The sequence below is a fragment of the Chrysemys picta genome, chromosome 1 (genome assembly GCF_011386835.1).
Source record: "Chrysemys picta bellii isolate R12L10 chromosome 1, ASM1138683v2, whole genome shotgun sequence".
NCBI lineage: Eukaryota > Metazoa > Chordata > Testudines > Emydidae > Chrysemys > Chrysemys picta.
Window position 1 is genome coordinate 82,243,026 of NC_088791.1, and position 27,460 is coordinate 82,270,485.

The 27,460-nt window shown below is 39.3% G+C and overlaps 1 protein-coding gene across 7 annotated transcripts in view; it reads right to left on the minus strand.

Annotated features, from left to right (window-relative positions):
* The window catches only part of EEA1 (early endosome antigen 1), a 118,858-nt gene that overhangs the window by 59,515 nt on the left and 31,883 nt on the right, over positions 1–27,460 (minus strand). For 4 of the 7 annotated variants that reach the window (XM_065560510.1, XM_065560524.1, XM_065560528.1 and 1 more), the window contains 8 exons: positions 20,458–20,585; positions 14,597–14,651; positions 14,427–14,486; positions 13,458–13,497; positions 12,448–12,555; positions 12,238–12,359; positions 9,517–9,672; positions 1,325–1,441 (listed from right to left, as the gene is read on the minus strand). In XM_065560510.1, the coding sequence (XP_065416582.1) occupies positions 1,325–1,441; positions 9,517–9,672; positions 12,238–12,359; positions 12,448–12,555; positions 13,458–13,497; positions 14,427–14,486; positions 14,597–14,651; positions 20,458–20,585 (786 nt within the window). Of the gene's footprint in view, positions 1–1,324; positions 1,442–9,516; positions 9,673–12,237; positions 12,360–12,447; positions 12,556–13,457; positions 13,498–14,340; positions 14,487–14,596; positions 14,652–19,268; positions 19,611–20,457; positions 20,588–27,460 lie in introns of those variants that run through there. The other 3 variants (XM_065560532.1, XM_065560535.1, XM_065560536.1) reach the window with 3 other exon arrangements.

Consider the following 27,460-nt stretch of genomic DNA (forward strand, 5'->3'; position numbering starts at 1 on the left):
ATTTATTCTTTTGCATATAAATTTGTTAGTCTCTAAGGTGCCACAAGTACTCCTCGTTCTTTTTGCTGATACAGACTAACATGGCTACCACTCGGAAACCTGTCACCATATAGTACAAATACATTCAAATGTTTTATATGTACACAAACATGCGTTATAATGGGGAAACAACCATAAAATTGTAGAAAAATTCTCTGATTTGTTTTCCTGTCTCCTCTTTCTCTTCGGTCTCCTTTTACTATTTTTCCCCACTTCTTCTTTAGTGAATACACAGTAGAACCTCAAAGTTACAAACACCTTTGGAATGGAGGTTGTTCATAACTATGAAATGTTCATAACTCTCAATAAAACATTATGGTTGTTCTTTCAGAAGTTCACAACTGAACACTACTTAGTACAGCTTTTAAACTTTACTACACAGAAGAAAAATGCTGCTTTTAACCATCTCTGTTTAAATGAAACAAGCACAGAAACAGTTTCCTTGTCTTGTCAAATTTTTATTTTTAAAACTTTCCCTTTATTTTTTTAGTAGTTTACGTTTAACACAGTACTGTGGTGTTTTTGCTTTTTCTTTTCTTTTTTTCCTGTCTCTGCTGCTGCATACTTCTGCTTCCAAATGAGGTGTGTGGTTGGTCACTTTGTAACTCAGGTGTTCGTAACTCTGAGTTTCTATTGTACATGTGTGTGTTCATTTATATATTACATATGCAATGATGCCAACTCAGGATTTTATCATAAATTTGGCAATATTTGATGTTTTTCTGAAAACCCTGGCTCTTCAAGCTGAGAATCTCAGCTTTTATTATAAAAAATAAATAAATAAATTCCTAGCCTTCACAGTTGTGAAAAGCTTCAAAATGTGACCTGTGTATGACCTAAAGGCTCAGGAACCAGATGGCATATAAAAAGAACCCCCAAAAGTATATAATTTCCTTTTAAATGTAATTATTTTTAAGCCAATCTCCTAATATTTCGGGAACTTACTAATGATTTTTTAATGCTTGTTTTGGCAATACTATATAGAGTGTAAATGGCAGATATTAGAAAACTACAATTATAACTGTAATGGACATGACTATCTTTAAAAGTTATAATGTAAGATAAAATCCTTCAAATGTACTACAGTATTGTAAATTTATTACCCCCTTCAGGCTAATCGGGATAATGAACAATCAGGAAAGGCTTAACTTTTGATGCCACAATGATGTATTTTGTTAAACTCTTTGGTTAACACTCTAAAATGCAGTTTGTGACACAAGTGCCAGATTGTACATTTTCACATAAATACCAGTTTTACAAATGTGATTAATAATAAAACTCTTACCTGGTTTTTCTGTGCTAATTCATTAATTGAACTTTGAAGTTTTTGTTGTTCCTGCACATACACAGCAACCTCCTGAGGGCCTTTTGCAAGCTCAGCCCTTAGCTGATTTATGGTGACCTTAATAAAAAAAAATTTTAAAAAACAGTTACGATTAATAATCAATTACATTGATAGCCCAAATATAGACAGGAGGTCGGGGGGGGGGGGGAGCATATAAACCAGCTTGCAAAAAAGAATGTGTCTTTAATTTGCATGAACGATATGTGCAAATTTTGGCCCAGATCACTACCCATGGAAATACCGGGGGCAGGGGGGGAAATCCCCTTGCTGAGATCCTTTCACATCATCCCATCAGGAAGATGGTTGCTTGCCCGCTCCAGTGGAAAAGGCCAAGGAGCCCACCCCCAAACCTGGCAGATCCCAAAGGATCTGCATGGAGGCCTTGTGTCTCCGATGGCTCTGACTCTCAGTGGAACTGGGATCCCTTGGCTCCATTTCAGCAGTGTGCCAAGATCTCTACCCAGCCAGGAAGAATGGTCAAGTGGATAGGGCACTAGAAGGGACTTAAGACACCAGGTTCAGATCCCAGTTCTGCCGTCGACTTCCTGTGTGAGTTTGGACAAGTCACTTAATCTACCCTGTATCTCATTTCCCTATCTGTAAAGTGGGGCTAACAACAGTTCCCTACCTTACAGGAGTGATGTAAAGATAACTACATTAATGACTGTGCGGTGTTCAGATACTACAGTGATGAGGGCATAAGTACCTTAGACAGATAGCAATGGTTGCCCTTGGCTCTCATCTTTAAGGGCTAATTTCTGAGAGACAGATGCACAATGTGCATCACCCACTCCCCATCTCCTCCCCTGGCAAAGACCCCAGACTGCAGAGAAATCTCAGCATGGCACACAGGAAATGGTGAGGGGGGAAAGAGAGGGTGGGGGAGGGGACAAGGTGATGGGGAAGGAAGGAAGGAAATAAATGTGTGGAGGATCCCCGCTATGCATGGATTTAGGTGGCACGATCTGGTCCTTAAAGTGGAAGACAAAGGTAACTGCTTTTAATAAAATGTGAGTTAATACTGAGCTTCCTAATTAAGATGTGTCTGAAGCAAACCATCCAATGGCTAACAAGTCCAATTCACTTGCTTTTACTCTTTGTTTCAATCTTTCTGCAACAAAGAAAGATATGGAGAAACATCAGCTTTCTGCATTTTAAAGATAAATGAGAAAAATAAAATGCACGTTGTGTTATCTTTGAAACACATAGTACACCAATGGCATTATTTGTTATAAATGCTTTTCCTTCCCTTAAGTTATTCTAGCCACAGATTTCTGGTCACAAGTACAGATGTTAATTTTATAATTCCTTTTTTAGAAAAAGAATAGCACATCCCATGAAAGTTTACGCTATTTTGTGCAAGTAACAAAAGTTACCAGAAAGAAGCAGTCTTGTTCATAAAATAGGATACATTTTTGGGAAGAGCAAAGAGAATGTATAAACACATTAATTGTAAAAATATATTTTGCTATTAACTCTGACTTTTCATAATGGCACACTTTATACTGTTGTAGTTGCAGAGTTGTCACTAAACAACATGGGATCTCTAATTTGCAAATACACTGTTTTGTGAGAGTATCCAGAAAAGTACATGGACATTTTGTAGAAGTGATAGTGCAAATGCAAAAACGTGCACAATTTTGTCAAACACTGTTGCAGCTGTTTAAACCAGAAACAGAACAAGAACCTACATAGAAGAGTTACTGTAAATATATTTCAAGATACAGTTCTGCCAGCCATTGTTCAAAACAAAATCTCATGTTTAGTTAAACAGCAACAAAGTGAGGTTGAATAATTATTTAAAATACGTGCTGGCTGATGTGTTTATTTGATTAATAAACCAATAAGCAAACAGGAACTGTTTAACAAGGTCTTGATGTTATCTTGAGACTACAGCATTACAATGTAATGAGAAAAAGCTTTCACAAAAAAATTACCTCAAATGTAAGTGTCTCCATTAGAAAGCAGAAAAAATAAAATAAAATGATGGATGAAATGTGGAAGCAGGCAGTGATAAAAGTTTTAGGTACAATTCTTCAAAAATCTATAGTAAAACATTATCTTTCTATGCCTTTATTTAAAGAGACAATCTTGACTTTATCACAACAAAGGCACTTTATACAGAAATACTCATATATTTACTCATGCTAATACCCCCTACTCATGTTAATATGCACTGGAAACAATATCAACAATCTAGCAGGTGTCTTATGCCATGTAGGCAATTATCCCATAGATAAATAACTGAAATGAGTGCCTGCAAAGATTCATACACATGCTAAACTTGACTGCACTGAGACTATCCGCAGTGAATGAAGTTAAGCACAGTGTGTAAAGTTAACCATGTCTTTCCATTGATTTCAAAGGCTTTTGGAGTACATCTTACGTGTTTTAGGTGGGATTCACTATAGTGAGAAACTAAACATGGGATAATTAGAGATGTTTTTGGGATCCTCATAATCTAACTAAGACAGCAACTTGCCATGTTTTCAGGTATAACTCCATAACAAGCACAACATACAATATCCAATGAATAAGAAGGCGAGATGGTGAATCGCAAAAGAAGAGCTCAGAATACAGTTGGATCAGTGATTTTTAAATATGAAAAATTAGAATTCTTTCAACAGTTTTTAATTAGTTAATGCCAAAATGATAATTTAGTTCCTTAGCAATGAAGGCCAAAAAACCCAAGCACAAGATGACAAACACAAAGCCACATTTAGAGCAGAAATGCCACAAATATGGAAATGGTAAATTTGTTCATCTCAAAACTACTTAGTTTCTCAGTATTTAAAGGAAAACAGTAAGATTTTTTTCTTATTCTCTCAATTCAGGCTATACAGTTCTCTTTTTAAAAAATTACATTCTCTGGAAACCAATACTATGAACATGAGAAAATATAGTTTGAGTTCTTAATGCTATTTTAGTTAGATTCTCAATCTGCACTCTTAGCATTCTAAGCAAAAAGACCAAGGACTGTGTTATAGTTACAGGATGAGCTGTGCTTCAGACCCCTTTTGATCCCTCATGAGTGCATCCGTCTGGTGACAGGTTTCACTACCTTCCCCGCTTTTTGGGTGGAACCACACATCCTACCTCTCTCAGAATGGATCTCTGGGCTGCAGCCCCTTGTTTACCAACTGTGTTAACACAACAGGCCCAACTGTGTTTAACTACTGTAAGCCCTTTTCCTCCAGGGCCAGTGACATGGGCTGATTAAAGTGACTCAAATAGCTTCTTCAAAACAAGGAATTGTTTATTCACTCAAGGGTGCACAGCAAGTAGAGAAAGAGATAAAACAATAAAAAGCCTATACCCCTGGTCTTACCTAAACTTTATTCTTTCTGTGCAAGTTTTATGTAAGTCCCATTCAGCCCAGCCACCCCTATTGCTGGTTTGGGAGTGACAGTCAGCCCCTGCTACACTCTGTCTGTGTCTCACTATCAGAGGGTACATCTACATTGTGTTTTTAAACCCGCGGCAGCAAGTCTCAAAGCTCGGGTCTATAGACGTGGGCTCACACTAAAAACAGTTGTGTAGACATTCAGGTTCAGGCTCTGAAGCCCATGTTAATATGGCTGGTAAAAAGGGGAGGCTGCGGCCTACCTCCTCACCCAGGCCTTAAGAGTCCTAGCTCCAGCCCAAGCCGCAATATCTACACTGCTGTTTTTAGTGCTATAGTGCGAATCCATGTCTATAGACCCAAGGTTTGAGACTCGCTACCATGGATTTTCAAACATAATGGGGACGTACATAGAGACTTCTCTTCAACCACTGCTGCCTATTCACTCCCCTGCCTTTCTAGGCTAGGGTCTTTCATGGTTTAGTATCCCTTTGATCCTTGGCTTGGACGTGGGAGAAATTAACCTGCTAGCCTGGATGAAGCCAGGCAGATAGGCATTTCCCAATTAATGGGCCTTTCACTGTTCCCTTAAGGACCCTTTGTATTCTCTCTGGAGGTATCTTATCTCTGTCACTGTTTCATTTCCCATTAGTTCCCTCCTAACAGCCTCCTTTGATTTAATTCCATGAAGTCAGGCAGCATAATATCCAGCAGGTAAACTGAGGCAAATGTGATTGTCAGAAAATAATACAGATAACTCCCTCGTGCTCCACAGACTGAATAGTCAGAGACTGAATTACTCTCTCAGCCCTCAAGAACAGGGCTGAATCACAGGCTTGGGGAAGCTTTCACCACCATTACTATATACATTCCATGGGTGGAGGGCGTCAGTTTCCAGTGTTCTCAATCTAGCACTTTTCACAAACACATTTTATTAGTTTTTAAAAGCTAAGTGGAATTCAGGCTACTGATTTTAAAATCTATTAGATCTAATATCACTTCTCATAGACAGCAACGTTTTATTTTAATGTAGTTAACCTGTCTCACATTATAGTCACTGCTATGTTAAACGTTATGATGCAGAGGAGATAGCAACATTTTATAGAAGAATGAATTACCGCTACTTACTTTAGCACTTAAATGATACCAGTTGTCTTTGGTTCACTTTAAACAATACCTCTCCAAATTTTTCATAGACAGCTAATGTCACTGAAAACACTTTACTGGAAATTTAGTCACACAACCCCACCAAGATTTCCCATATATATGCATGAGAATAACTAGCTACACCAATGCAACCCTTCTCCCCTATATCTGCTACTATGTCCAACAAGAGTGACAATGAACATTAGACTGTTTCTACTAAATGATACACCGTGAAATAGTTAGCCATTTTGATATGTAAATCCATCATTTGGATGAACAGCAGCAGTTCATATTTCTGTTAGAGCTAGCTCTGCAAAATTTGGCAGACATCACTTTATGTTCAGCTTACACTTTCAGATTGTCTTTGAAACAGACAGACTAGATAGCCAATATTTTGAAATGAAAGTTTAAATTCTGAAGTACAATTGTGATACTTCAAAAATGAGGCAGCAATTTACATGGCCACATAACCAATTACAGTAATTCCTCACTTAAAGTCGTCCTGGTTAACGCTGTTTCATTGTTACATCGCTAATCAATTAGAGAACATGCTCATTTAAAGTTGTGCAATGCTCCATTATAATGTTGTTTGACAGCCACCTGCTTTGTCCACTGCTTGCCGAAAGAGCAGCCCATTGGAGCTAGCTGGTGGGGGCTTGGAACCAGAGTGGACCAGAAGCCCCGCTATCAGTTCCCCACTCCCCTAAGTTCCCTGTGCGGCAGCTGCCAAGCAGGCGTGTCCTCCTTCCCCCCATCTCCATAGAGCGGGGGGAAGGGAGTGGACACGACAGGGCTCAAGATGGAGGGAGCCTGCCAGCAGCAGCTGCTGTCTCAACTTGCTGATCTACTTAAAAAGGTAGTGTACTCAGAGTGGGGTCAGCATACTTAAAGGGGTGATGCGCGTCTCTCTCTCTCTCACACACACAGTGTGAGTGTCTGTCTCTCTCTGCCATGCTGTCTCCCCTCCCTCCATTTGTGCTGCCTTGTAGAGTGTGAGGCTACATTAACAACAATGTGTTAACCCTTGAGGGCTCAGCTGAGTGCTAGTTCAACATTTAGCAGTAAGGCATTCCCTGGGAAATATCCCACCCTCTGACTTCACCACCTCAACCAAGTTTCACAATCATCATTGCTGTGTACAGTATTAAATTGTTTGTTTAAAACTTATACTGTGTGTATACATATATATAAAATATAGTCTTTTGTCTGGCAAAAAAAATTTCCCTGGAATCTAACCCCCCCCCTCCCCCCCACACACACACACACACACACATTTTACATTCATTCTTATGGGGAAATTGGATTCGCTTAACATTGTTTCGCTTAAAGTAGCATTTTTCAGGAACATAACTACAACGTTAAGCGAGGAGTTACTGTATACTCAGGGTCCCAACTGCGACATTCTTTTCTTCACATACATGTTTGATCAAGTATGTGAATGGATTCTCCTTAGTCTAAATATTTTAAACTTGAGTAAGAAAATACTGGACTTATTGTTTGGTAGAATACTGTACTCTCTATACAATTCATGGGGCCCCATGAATGCCTTGTACAGTCTCTGCAGGGCAAGGAAAGAAGGGAAGATATCAGGAACCCTGAGGAGTTTAGAAACAATACAAGGCCAAGAGAACTGGTTACTCCACACATCCCTAAAGCTCTGCAGGGCAGAGGAAGGAAGGCGCTGGAATCTGTGGAGCTCCAAAATTCCACAGGACAGATGGTGGGAGAGGGTTTAAAGGGGCCAGTTATTCTGCACCACTGCAAAGGCCTCTAGAACAGCATGAACTAGGGGTCACTTGCAAAACTTATAAGCTTATCTGAGCTGTACAGGATAGGGAAATACACAGTCATGGTGGAGTAGGGACCTTGCAGAGCTCCTAAGTTCCATATTGGCCCTATATTCAAAAGAAGGAAATTAACAAACATATAATTTTGTTACTTTTAGCACAAGCATCTCCTCACCAAAATTCATTGATCCAAGGCAAAAATTACAGCAAGGGTATAGGTGATAAGATTGCTACCTCTCGCTGAAGCGCAAACATATTCACGCCAAGGATTGTTCCAGTTTAAAAAAGCCTAAACATTTAAAAGTCTGGAAATGAATAGTTAAAGGAAGGAAGATAAATATTCAAGTATCCTCACAGTTCAGACATTCTCTGAAATAAACATGCATGTGTAAAAATAAAATCACATTGCACATTCCAAAAACAACCTTAATTCAGACTCCCATTATCTACCCACCTAACATTTAACAGGAAATGCTTATTGGAACAACAACAGTTTTAAGAATATTTGAAATCACTGGTTACAGATGAAAACACCAAACATTCTCCAAGTTTCTTTGACCCGCTTTCTCTTCTTCCTAGGTAATTAGGTAATGTACTGGCTTCATTTAATCAAAAGGTTATACTGAGATCTGTGCCCTATTGAGTACAGCATGATTGGGTAAATATTGTTAAGTATTTTCAGATCAGTCAACACTGGTCTAATTCTGCTCCCATTGAGTTCAACAGATGCTGGTTAGCCCAATGCTGAGCACTTCTGAAAAACCCACCTACAATCTGTATCTCATATGAAATGTGGAGTCTCACTTTGAAAAGATAAACAGGAAAAAAGGGCATGGGGTGATACAGGGCTATATATTTCCAGGACATATAATTAAGGTGGAAGTAACAGATTTTGTTTTCAACCTCAGAATGGAATAGTGGATGAAGAAAAATAGTTGTGCCTCTGGTCTGACCATGAAGGATGAGACATGATATATTGGTGTCTATTGGACAAAACAGCTAGTTGGGACTGGCAAGAGCCTAGTTTCTGGTTTGTATATGGAGGATAATAGGCAAAATGTTGGTTTCTATGGCCAATAATAAACAGGTGAACTGAAGGATATTGTGGGGGAGGAGGGCAGGGGGAGTATGTGAGTGATTTTAAGGTTTGTAATTTATATGCAAAATATAGATGTGATAAAGGGTAAGTGTCAAAAGGCTTCTGATTAACAGGTTAATGCTGGAAAAATTATGCAGAATTTACACTGATTTTTAAAAGTCACAATGCATATTCTACAAACACATGTACATTTATTTAAGGGACTATATGAACTGTGAGAACATTTGAATAGTTATCTACCTTGCATTAATGGTTCATTTTCATATATTTACATGCTTAGGGGGTTATTTAAAACTGTAACCCTGTTTTGTAAACATATGTTTCAATTTTAATGTTAAGTAGCAACCATAACCTTAGGTAACAATTAGTTTCTGTCTCTGTATTACAGCTCACAATTTAGGAAAGCTCAAAATAATTTTTTTCTTTTTGAGGCAGAAATGTATTGCTCTGTCTGTTTCCCTGTCTCGCTGGAGAGATCACAACATATACCAGCAGGGGAGGTTGCTTCTCCTCTACATGGCTGTACAAAACTAACTTTTCATGCTAAAAAGAGAATTTTTTAAAAAAGATTTAGTGTCTGAATACCGATGCATGGATTGTATCAATTTACTCTAATCTAATGAAACACTCCCTACCAGACTAGTTAGGGAAGAAAGCAAAGTTCTATTCAGTGTGATGGATTAACATTCACCATTATAATATGAAAATCACAACAAAGCTAAAACATGTTCTAAGCCTTTTTGTTTGGCTTCATTACCTCTGAGTTCGCATATTCTGCCTGCAAATGCTTGCACTCATCTTTCAGCTTCTCTGATTCTCTCTCACGCTCCAAAGTCATCTTGTCCATCAATGTCTGAACTTGGATCAGCTCCTTCTTTAAAACAGAAACATCCTCCACACCAGGCCTTTGCAGCTGAAAGGCAGCATAACAATAATTACTACCTATAATGATTTCTAATACTGACAGATATGTTTTCAGTATCACTTCATATTCACTCTCTGCAAAAGCTTCCAAATTCATTTAAGATTTCCTGCTGAAACTATTTTGGGTTATTTCCAGACTCTTTATTTTCAAATACACTTTCATTTCTCATCTAAACAGAGAATGGTATTATTTATCACTGTTTTTATTATATATATTGCTGTAGCACCCAAAGACCCCAATCAGGAGTGGGGCATTAGGCACTGTTTTCACTTTCATAAAGACAGAGTCCCTGCCCTGAAAAGCTTACAATATAAAAGAACAACAGAACCGATGAGGAGTGGAAGGAAAAGATAAACCTTACAGGAAAAGCAGCCAGGGTGGTAATCGCAGCTATACATCACAGGGAGAAGGTGGATGAGGTAATATATTTTATTGGATCAACTTCTGTTGGTGAGAGAGACAAGCTTTTGAGCTTACACAGAGCACTCTGTCAGGTTTGGGAAATGTACTCACAACGTCACAGCTAAATGCAAGGTGGAACAGATTGTTTAGCCTAGTAGTTAACACATATTTCCAGATACTCAGATACCAAAGAATATGCTCTGAAGAGAGAGTCCAGGATATATACACTTAAAACCACCTTCACCAAACAAGGACTCTCCACCAGAGAAGTAGATAGCATCATGGAATGGGCCATCCAAACACCCTGAGAGAACCTGCTTCAATACAGAAATAAAACCCCCTCCGACCGCACAACAGTACTTTTCACCTACCACACCACACTAGAACCCATACGGGGGTATCATCAAACGATTACAACTTATACTCAATGTGGACATTATCCTGAAATAAACCTTTCCTGAACCTCCTCTTCTGGTCTTCAAACAAGCCCCCAATCACTCTCCAAGCTCCTCATCAGACGCAAGCTCCATGCAGATCAGGGCCCACCGACTCAAAGTAGCACCAGACATTGTCAGAACAGATGCAAAACTGTAGACATATCTCCATTTCTGCTATAATCAACACTCCCCACAACACACCTTTCAAGGTCCATGGGTCCTACACATGCCTATCACAACCTATGGTGTACCTTAACCAGTGCAGTAAATGCCCCCGTGACTGGAGAGCTGTTAACAGGCTACTTCACCTTGAATGGTCCCCTGAAATATGTGTTAGCTATTTATGCTAAACAATCTGTTCCACCTTGTATTTAGCTGTGACACTTTCAGTACATTTCCCAGAGAAGAAGAAGAGCTCTATGTAGCTCAAACCTTGTCTCTCTCACCAACGGATGTTGGTTCAATAAAAGATATTACCTCACCCACCTTGTATTGCTAATATTCTGGGACCAACACAGCAACACCACCACTGCATAAAGCCATACATCATGTTAGTTCCATGGACGGATGGGTTGTTTACATATTTGTTTTATACGTGTTACCCCAAAAAAAGTTTTAGGTCGGCTTTTGGAGGGGAAAGTAGCACTTGGAGCTGAAGTGGGTGGGAGGAAGGGACTGTTGGTGTTGGACAGGGAACAGGAAAGAGAATAAAGATGAGACGGGACAGAGAGAGGAAGGATAGAAGGAGGGACAGAAGCAAAATGTCCAGGAGAGTGAGATTGCACAGATGAAGGATTGCAGTGGCAGGAAGGGGTGGACAGAGAAATGAAGAAAGTCCACTAATCAACAGCAATACAGAAGAGGAAAAGAAAAATCCAGAGCCCAAGTTTCTCAGTTGAGTGAGTGAATGAAGATGACAGGAGGCTAGAAAGCGCCTCCTGGCTACTCTGCTTTTTCTTATGTGGAAGAAAGGCTGCTGGGTAGCTTCCTCTTAGACCATGATTGTGAAAAAGGGTTACTAGGAATAACTTTTCTTTAGTATTTTGCCTCTGTGGAGCCACACTCTTGGAATACGTGTGCCCTGGGCAGCCAAGAGCAACGGTAACACCAGTGTAGACAAAGTGATGACAGGTGCCAGCCTTTAACCAGCACATCACCAAGGTCTGGGCAGAGCTGCTGTTATGAATGCAGTTGCCCGGTGACAGCAACAGTGAAAAACATGAGGGGAAAAAGGCTAATATAGAGACACCCATTGAAGTCAACAACAATGGATCTATTCACATGAGTATATTCTAATCATCGAGAGTAAGGGTTGCAAAATTAGGCCTAAGTAAAACATGTATGAGGATTAATATTTTGTTTATGAAAGTCCTGAAATGAGGGAAGCCACACAGAGGCCTCTGAACAGAGCACAAACAAGCATCATGTCATACATACCTAGCAATAATGCAAATAACTGAATAAACAGAGCAGGCAAAATATACATTCCTTGGCTGGGAAGTTACTGGAAGTTTAGAGCAATGGAATAGATAGTTTAGAAGAAGGGATTTTCTGAGCCGCTCTTTCTCTCACAAATAAATCACTGTCCAAGTAAACAATGATAGTCTATTTTAAGATTATGTTTAGAATGGGCAAATGACTAAAAACTCTCTCCCTCTCATTTGGGAAAGGCCGAATAAATAAATAAATAAATAAATAATGTGGTATGAATTACCAATTCAGTCTTTAAATCTTCTATTATGGCTCTCTCTTTCTGTAGTTCTTGCATCAGGTTTGTCACTTTCTGCTCTGCACTTTCTCGAAGACTCATTTCCTCATCATACTTTGCCTTAATATCTAGTAAAGAAGGAAGTTATGCAAAAGATCATTCATTCAGGTTTTAATTAAAAGAAGAACCGATTGCATAATAATTTTATGTACTTACCTACAATCTCAGTAGCCAGCTGTGCGGCTTTTTGCTCAAACAGGTCTTTCATCTGCTTAATATTAAAATTTTCTACTTGGGTCTCTTCAAGTTGCCGTTCTAATGATTCTAGCTCAAAAACAGTAGTATTTATTGAGAAAACTAAAATCAGAGGTTACACAGAAACTTATATTGATAAAAGAGCATTACAAATGAGTAATTCACCAAAGCTCACTTAACCTTCAATTCACTTCAACAGAACTGTTCATATGCTTAAAGTTAAGCATGTGCTCAAGTGCTTTGCTGGACTAGGACAGTGAGCACAGCACTTTGCAGGATTGAGCTCATAATCTAGCTAACCAATGGAAATTAGTTTATCCATTTTGGTCACTTTTTGTACACAGCTAATTTCTGAGCCCTGAGGTGCAGTCAGAAGTTATTTAATAAGGATCAGCCAGAGATTGTGTGTGTACACATAAGAAAGTTATTATTCGATGAGTGTCTCATGCAAATATAACATGGAACAAAAAATTTAAGAACATGCAGATTTTTAAAAAAGTGTTTTCTTTGGCAGCAAGCAGGGAAGACTGGCACTGAAGTCAACAGAATGAGCACTGACAATTGGTGTAATTCAAATGTCAACAATCACTCTGTCTTCCTCAGCACAATGGCTGGTTGGATATTTAAAATGATTAAGAACATGTTCAGAAATCAAAACCATGATCAGAAGTACTTTTATGGTCACAATAATTTCACCTCCTTTATCCTAGAAATGATAGAACCAATCAACCTTTTTTTTAATGTTTCTTTACTCTAAAAATGAACAAGGCAACCTTACGTGTCCCTATAAACTTATTGAAAAAAAATGTAGGCAAGAGAAGACATTACATAATTGCACCATTTTAGCCTTTTAATATAGGAAACAGTATTTTTCATCAAGTCTGAAGTTTCACTTAACTTAATTTTTCTAACACAGAGAACTGTAGTATTTCAATGCAATGTAGAAACTTCTCTATTAAAATATTTCTCACCTGTAGATGCAGCAGTTGTCACTCCATCAGGCTTAGATTCCTTAAGAAAAGAAAAAATGAAGAATAAGTGTGTCACTAGACAGAGTAAAGGTAATAACAAAAGTTTCAATAGCAGACATTTCCTGAGCATTTGAAAGAATTCCATACTTGAAGCCTCTTAGAATGGTTACGAAAATAGACTGATGTGCTTCAATGCTGCAGAGCAATTTAGGACAGAAAAGGCCAAGAAGACTAGCCATCCTCTTATATCACTTAGCTATCATACTGATGCAGAACAGCAAGACTCCAATGCTAACGAGCCTTCTGTTATATTGAAATCTGCCTCTACAGCAATATATGTTGTTATATGCACTATTACGTGCAAGAGAAGCAGCAGCAAAGAAAGGAAAGACAGATTTTCCCAAAAGGTTCAAGCAATTCTATACTTTTAATCCTTCACATATAGAGCGAAATTCACCCCAATGCCTATTTCTGAGGTTTGTATAAATCAGTTCTGAAGCAACTCTGCTATATATGAAAATAAATTAGAGCTACATTGTTTCAGGAGGCAAGTTTAATAATGTGCAAGAGGCTACAATTAACTTTGTTTGGTGGGTGTTTTTGGAAAAGGTTTTGCGAGTTTTTAAGATTCTATTGCCATTTTCAGAAATACTTTGGAAGCAATAATTCACTACAGAAAAATACAGTGAAGAGACAGATAAACTGAGCATGGTCTGAATGGGCCTACTGTCAGGAAAAATCTGATTGGAAATTAAAGGGCATGTAGTAATGAACAATCATAGCACCTTTAACCTCATACACATTTATTTCATTGCATATTCAACTGATTTTTTAAAACACTTCAGGAATCAATTTATGGAACTAATTGAATTGGGCCACGTGCCTTACAACAAGGTATTAATCTTCAATGTCAAAGATGATAATAAACTGCTTGTTGTAAACCTGCTTCAAGTATTTTAAAGCAATTACTTGCTGGCGCTGCACTTTTTCTAATTCTTTCTTCAGCTCTTCTGAATACCATCTCTCCTCCTAGACAAAGGGAGGGGAGAGAAAGTGTATTACAGGCTCGCAATGTAAGCTGCTAGCACACTTCACAATTTGAAACCATGAACTATATTCAAGTAAAATTAATTTCCAACCTTAAGTGAAGCTTGCAAATCTTGGACTTCTTGTCGGAGTAGTGATATTTCATTGCTGAATAAAGATCCGGGAGTTGAGAAATTAATAAGTCAGGGTTAAATTTTGTTGATTAAACTTCCAGTACATGCAATAGTTCCTGTTCAGATTTGTTATTAAATAAGCTGGATACAGGACACCTCACATTTGATCAGTGTCTTAATGCAGTCTTAAATTTCAAAAAATAAAAAATGCAACACAAACTGAACTGCCATCCATTATCTCATTTTCACACTAATCACCAGATTTAAAAAGTGCATAGTCACCTTAAATATCTTAATAATTTTCAGTCTAATGTATTTGGTCTATTCTCAGAATGAGTAAGTGCACTAAGGTTTATGGAATTTTCTTTTCACCCTTGTATTGGGCCAAAAATAACTCAACTATTTCCATGTTGGGGTCTTGGAGACCCCTAATATGTGAAAATTGGAGATAACACAGGGGATGTGTTTAAAACTGACTTTACTTGTAACCAATGAACTATAAAATTATGAATAAGTTAAAACTTTCTAGATTCAGAAGAAGTAGTTACTCACCTCGTGCAGTAACAATGGTTCTTCGAGATGTGTGTCCTTATGGGGGCTCCACTATAGGTGTGCTTGCTTCTCTGGGCTGCTGATCAGAGAACTTCGGTAGCAGTGTCCGTTAGGCCCACACATGCACGGTCTCTCCTTGTGCTGTGCCACAAGACTAGGCGATGTGCTAAGCCCCCTTGACTTCCTACTCCCACATGGGACTTAAACCTGGTGTTGAGAGGCCTCCTTTTGAACCCAGGGCCACCTATTCACTTACATATCTCTCAATGAAAATGGCCTGCCTGATAGCAATTACTTCGGCCAGGAGACAAGGAGAAATAGCGGCTCTGGTGCACATCCCCCCTTCACAGTATTCTTTCGGGACAATGTTACACTCTGGCCACATCCAAAATTCATTCTTAAGGTAACCTCCCTGTTTCACATGAACTAACTGATTCATCAACAGCACAGAGATGCAAGCACACCTGCAGTGGAGCACAGCTAGGGACATTATTCGAAGAAGCACATTACACAGTACTTGTGCTGGGGTCTGATGAAACACGTTTTTTAAAAAAGGAACACACTCTACAGGTATTGGGGGCTAACTGACCCCATGTTTAGACAATGAAAATAGATAGCAACAGCAACAATATAAAAGGCACAAACACAGCAAAATTGCAATAAATGGCCTACTACTTTGAACAAATGGAGCTAATAACTGACATATCTTCTAAAAATAGTAAGTTTTTACACTTCACACATTTTTGATGTGTTTTTCTATCTCATTCCCTGGAACAGATGCAACATCTTCCCCATTAGTCTCTGGATCAGTATCCAGGATACTAGATACTACTTCCCTAGATGCCTTAGGCAAGGCTGGAATATTCCTTTCATGTACCAGTGGGCAAAAAATTTCTGTACCCAGGTCCCTGAGAAACATTCACCTCTTATTCAAAGATGTATTGTGATTCAACAAAATCTAAACAACATATGCCTTCAGACATGCAATGTGCATATGCAATCCAATAGTGCGTCTCTGCCCCAGCCACAGCATCTGTCAAGCATAGATTTTTCAGAAAATGCATCTGACAATCGTTGCATCCCCAGAAACTCTTCCTAGCAACTGTAGGCTTCCCAGAAAACCAATGTGATGGCATTATCTTCAAAGAAACTCAATTTGCTGGACAACTGTGATGATACATAAGCCAAATGTTATCTGGACTCTCACAGATTCCCAAGAACCTTTTGGTGCTTGCTTTTTTTTTTTTTTTTTTTTTTTTTTGAAAAACAAAAAACACTGAAACAGAGAAGATAAAAACAATGCTGAAAGACTGATATAATCATATCATAATTGCTGCCTCAACATAAAAACAATCTGTGCTGGAATAGTTGCATAATTAATTTCAAGTCTAACTGACCCTAATAACTTTTGAATTACCTTTTTTGCTACACTAAAACCACAATAGGATATGAAGATAAAACCAGTGCTAACAAGTTGTCCTTATCCTACTTAGAGAATACTTAAAGAAAAAAACAGTCAGTGGTTTTCTTTTCATATCATGTTTTATTTATTTTATTATGTATTTGGGGTTCAGGAGACCCCCAAAGACCTTGAAAGTGTAGTACTTTCATTTTTCCCATTGACTAACATTGAGGTGGTCTAACTGACCCCATTACCTTTTTGGTGACCTTTTTTTTAAACACAAAAATCACAATAGGTAAGATAATAAACCCAATGTGGAAAGATTGACCCCATCCTAGTTTGAGCATACTTAACATATGAAGAAGTACAGGTTTGTCATAACAATTTTTATTTACATTTTTGTGTGCGTTGGGGTCAGACAGACCCCAAAACATTAGAAGGGTTAAATATGCAAATAAACTGATTTAGACCTATATTCTGTTTTACTTGACTGTATCAACTAAATAATAGAACTTTAGAATTGCAAGATAGTGTATTAAAATGTTTAGCTGTGTTATAGTCCATGTTATTAAAAGTGCAGGTTAGTTCCCCCTCATTTCCCATATAATGTCAAGGGGCAATGCTAGGAGACAGCATGCTATCCTATTTGTTCTGAAATACACAGTTATATAATATTTAACCCAAACAGCAATTCAATGTGTCCAATAGTTACACCAATTTCAGGGCCTGAGTGTGCTGACATTCAAAACCCTGGGCTTGTAACTCTCAAATTACACTCAGAAGCCTGATGTTCTAGTCGCCCAGGAAAACAAAATATGAGGAGGAAATAGTTATTACTCAGTTTGCATAGCACCTTCCTAAAATCTCAATTAACCTTATTAATTAAAAAACTATACACATAAGAATCACATCACATCACAGAAATGCAGCCACCCTTAATGTGGAATGTAGCAGCCATATTACTGCCAACAACACATTATTTTTTACTCTTATTATTGGTATACAGTAATAATCTGAGGCCCCAGTCACAACCAAAGGCTGATACAAAAAACACTACACAACAATTCACTAAATAGAAAAGAAAATCTCCAATAAATATTACTAGTGTCTCACTAGTTATGTCTATATTGTAAGTTATCTATTTAAAGCAATAATGGGATTTAGGTCTTCTGTACATAGGAATGTTTTACCAGTTATACTGACATAGTCATACAGATATAGTTATACCACCATAACCACCCATGTGGACACACTTATTCTTTATAAAAGTGGCTTTTTTTAGTTTAGTTTATGTCAGTTGGGAAGAGGTTTAAGCTAAACTGAAAAAGCTCTCTTATACTTGAATAAAAGTGTTCATGCAGAGGAGTTATACTGATATAACTTTGTCACTTTAAATTCATACCTTGGCTTATATTTTAAAAAATGGCACTTTTCACAATACTGTGCTTTTCCTGGCCCAATTCCAAAATAGTTTGCTATATCTCACCTTTCTAAGCCTTAAATGGAGAAGTTTATTTGGTATAACTTGAGGCACGAATTTAAACCAATATATTTATACTGTGCCAGTATAACTCTGTGTGTGGACACTCATTTCAGTAAAAGAGAGTCTTTTTCCGCATTTATGCTTATGTCACTCTGGAAAGAGGTTTATGTTCAACTGAAAAGGCCACTCTTATTCTGCAATAAAAGGGTGTCCACACAGGGAATTATACTGGTATAACTATATCATCTTAAGAACTGGTAAATCTTTCCTGTGTAGACAAGCCCTAACTCTTATTTCTTTTTGCTCCCCTTGAGCTGCATGACTCCCAGTCCTTCTCCCACTTCTGTCTTCAGGCCTTCTTCTATGCAGCCCTCCTAAATCTGACATATGATGCTTGATCCAGATATACTCTAAGTTCCTCTTTTATGTGATGTGTGAAAATGACTATAAAAACATTATCTTACTCAGCAAATCTGTCCCAAATGTGTATTGAGGGTCACATCTACTCACTTTAGTGAGCAAAGTAAATTGGTATTGTTCTTTGTCTTCTTTCCCCACAAAACACAAAACTAAGACTGAGTGAGCTGTGGATTCAATCCATCTTGTGTATCATCCACAGAATTGTTTACCGCATTCCAGTCAGTTACACCTGTGCAACCTCACTGAAGACAAGGTGTTGCTGAGGGCACGATTTGACCTATAGAACCTTCATTAATTACTGGTGATGATACACCAGATGGAAAGAACTCAGCTTGACCCTCAGAGACTATGCTGAATTTGCAGAGCTGGCACATTGACAGAAAAAAAAGCAAACAAAAGTATCCCCATCTTTTTACTTGTAAACTGAGCACATTTGATAAGCAGATGAAAATAAACATCGAAACCTGCAATGCCAATTGTACAGACTCATTTTTAAGAGCAGACCCACACCTTCCCAAAGACCCAAACCTTCCCAAAGGCCTAATCCCCAGCCTTAGCCCATGTTCACAAGTCTTAACTGGTGAATGACTGAGGAGGGTATTTAATGTTAGCCCCACCTAATTCATTTTTAATGTCATCATTAAGTCATGCTACTGTTTACTTTCTAAAAAATATCCTAGAAAATCATTTTTATTAGTTTAGTTGAATGGTTTTTTCACCAATTTGAGCAGAAATAATTTGTTTTACATGTAATAAGAGAAACATGTTAAAAAACATTCAAAACATTTAAAAACCTCAAATGTTAGTGTAGACTCTTTTCTTTGCTGAGCTACAGAGAAAGGGTCTTGTCAGACTCTTTGACAGCTCCACTACCACTAACGTATTTAATAGAATGCGCATGTTCAGCTCAGTGAAGTCATCAAGATCCCATGCCAACTGGAGAACTGTCAGTCAGAAGAAGCCTCCAGATCAGTGTGTGAAAAGAAGATCTTCAATGACCTGGGCTGTGAGCAATGCGGTTTTGATGGATGTCCTGCCCTGCTATTTTGTGACCTGCTGCCTTGCTTCTGTCAATGCCTAAGATGGCTCTCGGCCTATCCCAATAGCAATTGTGAAGAAATGGGAGCTCCTTCTTCCTACAGACAGTGACAAGTAGATTTTGGATTTTGTTTTGGATATTTTTATTTTTATTTTCCCACAATGTACTCCAACTTAATAGCCATAGCATGTTAAATGTTATGCTCTTTTCTTTATGAGTTCAATAGGTTATCAATGTTTTAATTAAATTATTTATCATTTTTGACTTATTATTTTTATCAATCACAGAGGGTTTGCTCCACGGCTAAGACAACAGCTAGTCAAGATATTAGTTGAACCCATCAGAGTTATACAATCTACACCTTGATTATATTAGCATCACGTGTTCCCACACAGTACGTGAACACACTTAAAAGCTGCTCACCATCTTATTGCTATGCACAACCAAGACGAAAATCATGGAATGCATAAACTGGAAGTAATACAGGCTGAAATTTACAACAGCCCCACATATCCATTGAACAGAGGGGGAGCCAAGATGGAACTATGTGGAACCTTGCATGAACGAATCCTCAGGGACAAGGAACAAGAGCCCAAAATCAATTTCTGGGAATGCTCAAATAAGAAGGGAATCAAGCCACCCATGAGCTACCCCCATCAACTCCAGCCTCATACATAAGAGTCAACAGCACCAACTGATCAACAGCATTAAAAGTAACCAATGGATTTAACAATATCAATATGTAAACCCGATTTTCATCTATCACCAGTCCAGTATCAGCTAGCATAGTATTAAACTAATATTTTAATTGATTTTAGAAATGGGGCATTACGATTTAAATACTTCATTGCATAATTAACTGTTCAGATTAGTACATGCTTAAATGTAATTAGAAATACTTAACATTGACAGAAGACTATATGCACAAATTAATATTGTTCTACCTTTTCGGTGAAGGATGCTCGTCTCCTCCATGACTTGAATCGATGCCAGATCCGTGAACTACTTCATAGTGCTTGAAAAGTTCTTCAGCAGATCCATGAGATTTCATACACATAGGACAAATAAAGCCCTATTATAGAGGAAAGAAAATTCAACAGTAGTTTTTGCCTTTTCCCATCCTTTTCATCCTAATCAAGAGATTCATTGGGACCATTTAACAGGAAAAATAAAATGTAGGAGAGTAGTTACCTTAAAAAATACCACTTATCTAATTATCTGACATTATTGAAAGTAGAGAAGACTAGAAAGCATAAAAAACACACCCCATTTCGTTATGTAGTGCAGTTCTCCAGTAAAATTGTACCTATTGCTAAATTTCACTCCCATAACTAGTACACAGAGTTGTTATAAATTTAAGAAATGTAGCATCACAAAGGACTGTCACTTTTTTAAATGTTTGAGGAAAGGCAGTGTTAAAAAGGCACTTTCACAAAGTTTTTATTAAAAAAGAGTTCTGTTCCTTTCAAAGATTTTCCTAGGATGGAGAACCACACTCATACTAATCAGACAATAAAAAATTGCAGAGAAGAGCCAGCCAGAAACTCCAGCAAGCAGGGGCAGAAGCAGCCAAAGCTGGGGCTGCTGCACTGGGGGAAAAGGGTAAAATGGGGCTCAGCTGAGCGCATCCCTCCCCCCAGTAATCCTCTGGACACAGAATTGTACAGGAGAGACACTCCCCACACACACACACACACACACAACTCTTGGAGGCACTAGGACCCAGATGTAGCCTCCCCACCTCCCTCTTATGCGGGCTTGGGAGAAAACCGCAGAGAAGAGTCAGCCAGAAACCCCAGCCAGTAGAAGCAGAAGCAGCCAACGCAGAGACCTTGGGACATTCAGAGAACTTTCCACAATTTTGACTTGACTTTCTCTGCCCTGTGCTGATTGATTGTTTGCTGTAATCCTCCCCTCCCCCATAGTCTCAGCTCTTCACTGCAGCTCACTGCCTCTCCTACACTCTTCACCCCTCCCCTGTCCCCCTCACCCTCCTACCCCTCCGTTCCCTTTTCTCTCCAGTTAGCTGATCCTTTTGTAAATAAATCTCCCTTCCGAAAAAAAATATCATGGAACTAACATGCAGTTTGCTGTCATCACACTGTTCAGTCTGCTTGTGTATTACGCTCTTTCCCCCAACTTGCGTCTATCTTGTCTATTTAGACTGTAAGCTCTTTGAGACAGGGACCATCTACTATTCTATGTTTGTACAGCATAATGGGCCCCCAGTTAGTTGGACCTTACGCGCTACCAGAACAAACATGTTAAATAATAATAATAAAGACAACGACAACAGCTTAATATTCAGACACCTGTTTGAGTCTACAATACTAATATTAGGGAAAAATGTCTTTTGATCTTGCAAAAGTGAGCAAACTAACTAAGTCAGTGATGGATAACTACCTCATGAAAATCAGATCTGTTTGGTCTAAAGAATTTGACATCATCCGTTTACATTCTAGAAGATTCACTGTAAATTCATGCAGTATTGCTCTTTTTGGATTGCCTCCCTCCCTCCGGCTTGTCTACACTCAAGTTAAATGATTGCCATGATGTGCCCTGTAACAAACATTAGTGATCTATCCAGACCAGCCTTCAGCAGACAAGTTAAAATACCTCAATTTAACTGACAATCAATTAACTCCACATAAAAAAACACCAAGCTACACAATTCGCTGGTGGGCCACCAGATCATTTGTTTACATTTGCACAGCCGCCCGCAGCTCCCATTGGCTGGGAAGGGCGAACCACAGCCACTACGAGCTGCGGGCGGCCGTGCAAATGTAAACAAATGGTTGGGCAGCCTGCCAGCAGATTACCCTTTCAGGCCACATGCAGCCCGCATGCAACTGCCAGGTTGCCCACCACTGCCATAGAGTGAAAATTTTGTGAAGTTCCCATTCGTGGTCGAGTGTAAAGTGTCTACTGAGGAAGTCGGAGTGCACATTCAGCTCTCATGGAAAGTAAGTGGGTGATAGTGTGATGTGATTGTTGATGTACCAATTCCAGTGGTTGACTGTTTCTGCACACAGGGAGGCCGATCCCGCTCCCCCTTGCTTATTGAGGTAGAAGACAGGCGTAGAGTTGTCTGACATTATAAGGACACAGTGAGAGTGGATGAATGGGAGAAAGTATTCTCACACCCTCCGTACTGCTCATAGTTACAGGATATTGACATGCATCTGGATTTTCAAGATACACTAGCCCAGGGGTTCTCAACCTGGGGGTCGGGACCCCTCAGGGGGTTGCAAGGTTATTACATGGGGGGTCGCGACTGGTCAGCCTCCATCCTAAACCCCGCTTTTCTTCCAGCATTTATAATGGTGTTAAATATATAAAAATGTGTTTTTTAATTTATAAGGGAGTGTCGCATTCAGAGGCTTGCTATGTGAAAGGAGTCACCAGTACAAACATTTGAGAACCACTGCACTAGCCCCTCGAGCTGTGTGGCTGTTCATATAGGCTCCCCAAACTAGCAGGGATGCGTCCATAATTATAGTTTTCTCTGGAGAGGAGAGGAGAAAAGGGACCCCCACATATACATAATGGGGTTTTTTCCACCATAGGAGGGAGGACAGTAGATTGGTCGGGACTGTCACCACAAGGTTCATGGAATGGCGGCTTAGGGAGTATCAGGACTGTAGCCAAGCTTGCAGGCACTGAAGGTGGAGTCTTGCAAATGGGGTGATGTAGGTGCACAAAGCCATGTGGCCAAGTAGGGAAAGATATGTTTTGACCAGTACCTGAGTGTTGCTTGCGATGAGACCTAGGAAATCATTGCTGATGGTCTGGAATCTGTCTGTGGGCAGGTACGCCCTTGGAGTGACAGAGTTCAAGACTGCCCTGATAAAGTCTAGAGATTGGGGAGGGACCAGATTTTTTTCTGTGTTTATGCTGATTCCCAGTGAAGAAAGGAGGTGGAGCATCATAGAGGTTGATGCATAGGCTTCCTGGTGAGATTTGGCAGCAAGGAGCCAATTGACATGGTATGGAAAGACAAGGAAGTCTGACATAAGCCACTATGACTGAAAATACATTGACAAAGACTCTGGGGGGGGGGGGCGGGCTGCTGCGTCGAAGGGCAGTACTCTATACTGAAAATAGTCGGCGCCTAGCTTAAATCCAAGAAAGTGTCTGTATGTGGGGTGAATATCTATGTGCCACCAGACTCCTTGTCGTTTTTGTGGATACAGACTAACACGGCTACCCCTCTGATACTATCTATGTGAAAGTAAGTGTCCTTCCTATTGAGAGCCGTGAACCACAGGGTGATGGAATTATTGCTGCCAATATGACCGTGTACAATCTGAATTGCGAATGAAGCAGTTGAGATGGCAATTGTTTTGTAGCATGAAGCCAAAGCTGAGGACACTAATGGTTCCGACCCAGAGCATACAGCAGTGAGAAGGAACTGGAGGCAGTCAGTCCGCCCTTCCCTTTATCACCCCAGTCGGAGGCACAAGATGAACCAGGACAGATGCATGGACCAATGGACACTACTTTCAAACTCTCCAGCTCCGTAACGCATAGTGTGCATGCATAATCCAGAGTGGAATACAGTAGGGACCATCATTCGAAGAAGAAATTATGGATACTCTCTGATATTATGTCCTGTAGACTAAACAGACAGAGGTGCCAAAACCCCTATTTAAAGGGGAAAGAAAATATGATGGCAGATGCCCTGTCCAGAAAGGAAGGGTCTGACCTGCCTCTGGGTCAGTCAGTGATTAACCTTCCTGCAGCTCTGTAGGAGGGGGAAGTCTGACGCTAAGAGCAACAGAGTGCCAGAAGGCAAGGAGCTCACTGCTATCAGGTAATGAGTTTAAGCTGGCCTGACCAACTCAGTGTACCCTAACTCGCTGTAGTTACTGTCTGTATCAAAAAGGTGTCATGTAATGCAGAGGTTCTCAAACTGGGGGTCAGGACCCCTCTGGGGGTCATGAGGTTATTATATGGGGGGTCGCAAGCTTTCAGCCTCCACCCCAAACCTGCTTTGCCTCCAGCATTTATAGTGGTATTCAATATATTTAAAAGTGTTTTTAATTTATAAGGGAGGTCGCACTCAGAGACTTGCTAAGTGAAAGGGGTCACCAGTACAAAAGTTTGAGAACCACTGATGTAACATGACATTGGAAAACAAATAATTCTCTGATCATTAATATTCTTGTGTGATGCATGTGGCATGCCATGTATTAAGAATTATGGATATATGCTGGAATGATGACTAAAAAGTATTTAAGCCAGGCATGTTGGGGAAGTTGGTAAATAGGTCTGCCCTAGACAAAGGAATGTGTATTTGCTTCTCTGACCAGTCCCGTCATCAGGCAGACACAATGAAGGTCTCATTTACATACTAGGTAAACAAAGCCATGTAGGGGGGGAAACAGCTTCCAGCAGGGAAGAGAAACTTTACCTGGGCTATAAAGACCAGGGTCTGAACCTCAGGTGATAAGTAATTTAATCAATTGAGGGTATACAATATACTGTATATGCAGTTTATCAAGTGAGGTGTTTTATGAAAGCCTATAACACACTGGTGATCAATATTATTGTGAACTGTATGTATTAACACTACATAAGGAATTATGGATACTTATTTATATTATGCTTTACAGTCTGTGACCAAAACAAAGAGGAAAAAGATCTCTCCCAGAGGGAAACATCACAGCTATCTACTTGTATCCAAGAAACTGAGCAAGATGTGATGAAAAACAATGGAAGGTCTGTTTACATAAAAATCAGCAGGAGGGTGGGAACAAGGGAAGAACAGCATGAGGTCATCCTGCCTCCTAAAACCAGGTCATTGAATTTAGGACGATATAAACAAGACCAGACACCGTTTTGGCATCCATCACTAGATGAACACATGGGGCCAGAATTCGTGTAAGCTGAGAAAGATCGGTCCTTCAACCAAGGAGGGTTGAAGTCTCTGGGCCTGAATACAAGTGAGAAACCTACTTAGGCAAAGATCTTTCCACAGGAAGACAAGGGAAGGCAGCAGCTTGTACTTCTGTGGAAGATCCTAACTGAGGGAAAATCAGCCATAGCTGGGAAGAAGGAAGATTGGTGAGAGAAACCATCTTCGACAAAGTCTGTACCTTGGTAGATCAAGTTTTAGCCCTTTAGATGCATGTTTTCACTTTTATTTGTTTGTAATCATCTCTACTTTTATTTCTTTTACTTGGCATCACTTAACCTATGTTATATGGTTAATAAATTTGTTTTATTTTTACTATATACCAACTCAGTGCTGTGTTTGAAGGAAAGGGGGTATCTACCCCAGTTAAGTTAATAAGATGTAATGCACTTTTGTCTCCATGAAGAAGCAACAAACCTTATTTCTCTGAATGGTCCAGGACTGAACATTTCAGGGCACACTGTTTTGGGGAGATTCGGGATTCGGAGTGTGTTGGGGTCACCTTGATGATTGTAACCAAGGCTGGTGGAAGCCAGAGCGGAGCCGCAGACAGGCTGCTGGGGTAAGAGCTGCTGAACCAGAGCTGTCCAGCACACAGACACTTGCGGTGTGACCTGCATGCTTGTAAGCTGGCTGTGAGTGTCCCAGGCTGAGAACTACAGCAGCAGGGCATTTCAGGCACCCAAAATACCTCAATTTAACTGACAACCAATTAACTCACTGTAAAAAATAACAGTGTAGACAAGCCCTCTGTGTGTTTGGAAAGGGTTGGACTCTATTCTGGCTCTTTATCCTTTTTATATTTTCACTCTGGGCCTGATTCTCATTTACACTAAAGTACCTTTACACTACTCTAGCGGCAAGAAGAGGCCCTAAAGTGGAAGTAAGTGTAATTTATACCCACTTTAAAGTCCTTTTACAATGTCAGACAAAGGCCTATTTGCATTGCTCTAAGTGAGATTAAAGCCTTCTGTCTTTTTTGTTCTCTATTCACATATGCTATATTTAAAAATCATGTTACCCTTCAGTGCCTTGCACTGTCATGAGCTCACTTTGTATTTCTGTAACATTAAGATAGCAAGCTTCACTATGAAATTATAATTCCCCTTGAAAGCTTTGTCATTCTGTGTATAATTTGTACTCTTTTGCAGCAAAATCAGCAATTACATACCATATAATGACAAGATTACATAATTAGCTTTGCCTTTAATACTTAGTTTATGAGCTAAACTGCATATAGTGTACTAAATATTCTCAGCTTTACCTGGTAACATCAAATATAATCACCTAAGTAGCGTATACAGTATGTATATCCTGTTTAAGATGGCATTTACCCTGGAACAACACAGCTGTTACATGGTTATTTCTGATTTGTAAAATAAACACTTAAATCTGATTTAATCTGACGGAACTGACTAGTCTATTTATTTACTTAGTGAATTAGGGTATTTATAAAAGATTAGGTGGGAACTTTTAAAAAATTTATTAAACTCCAAATAAACCAACACCTTACTTTTACTATCATATTAAGTTCCCAAAACAAAGCCCATTCAGTAGTTGTGCTAAATGAGACTTCAGATGAACAACTTTCCCCTTTTGTGATTATCCTCCCAAAAGCAAACATTTACACCAGGAATCAGCAACCTTTGGCACGCGGCCCATCAGGGAAATCTGCTGGCGGGCTGGGATGGTTTGTTTGCATCCAGCATCTGCAGGTTCGGCCAATCACAGCTCCCACTGGCCATGGTTTGCCGTTCCAGGCCAATGGGGGCTGCAGGAATCGGCGTGGGCGATCGGCCAAACCTGCAGGTAAACAAACCGTCCCAGCCGGCCAGTGGATCTCCCTGACGAGCCGCGTGCCAAAGATTGCCAATCCCTGATTTACACTAAACTAGCATACTTATTTGCCAGGAAAACTTGATTTTAAAAATCAATTTTAACCATTGTTTGTAATTATTTTCTCAAAGAAAAGTTGGTTCTCATTTGATGGTAACCATTAAAACATGTTGATATGCAACTAAATGTAGTAT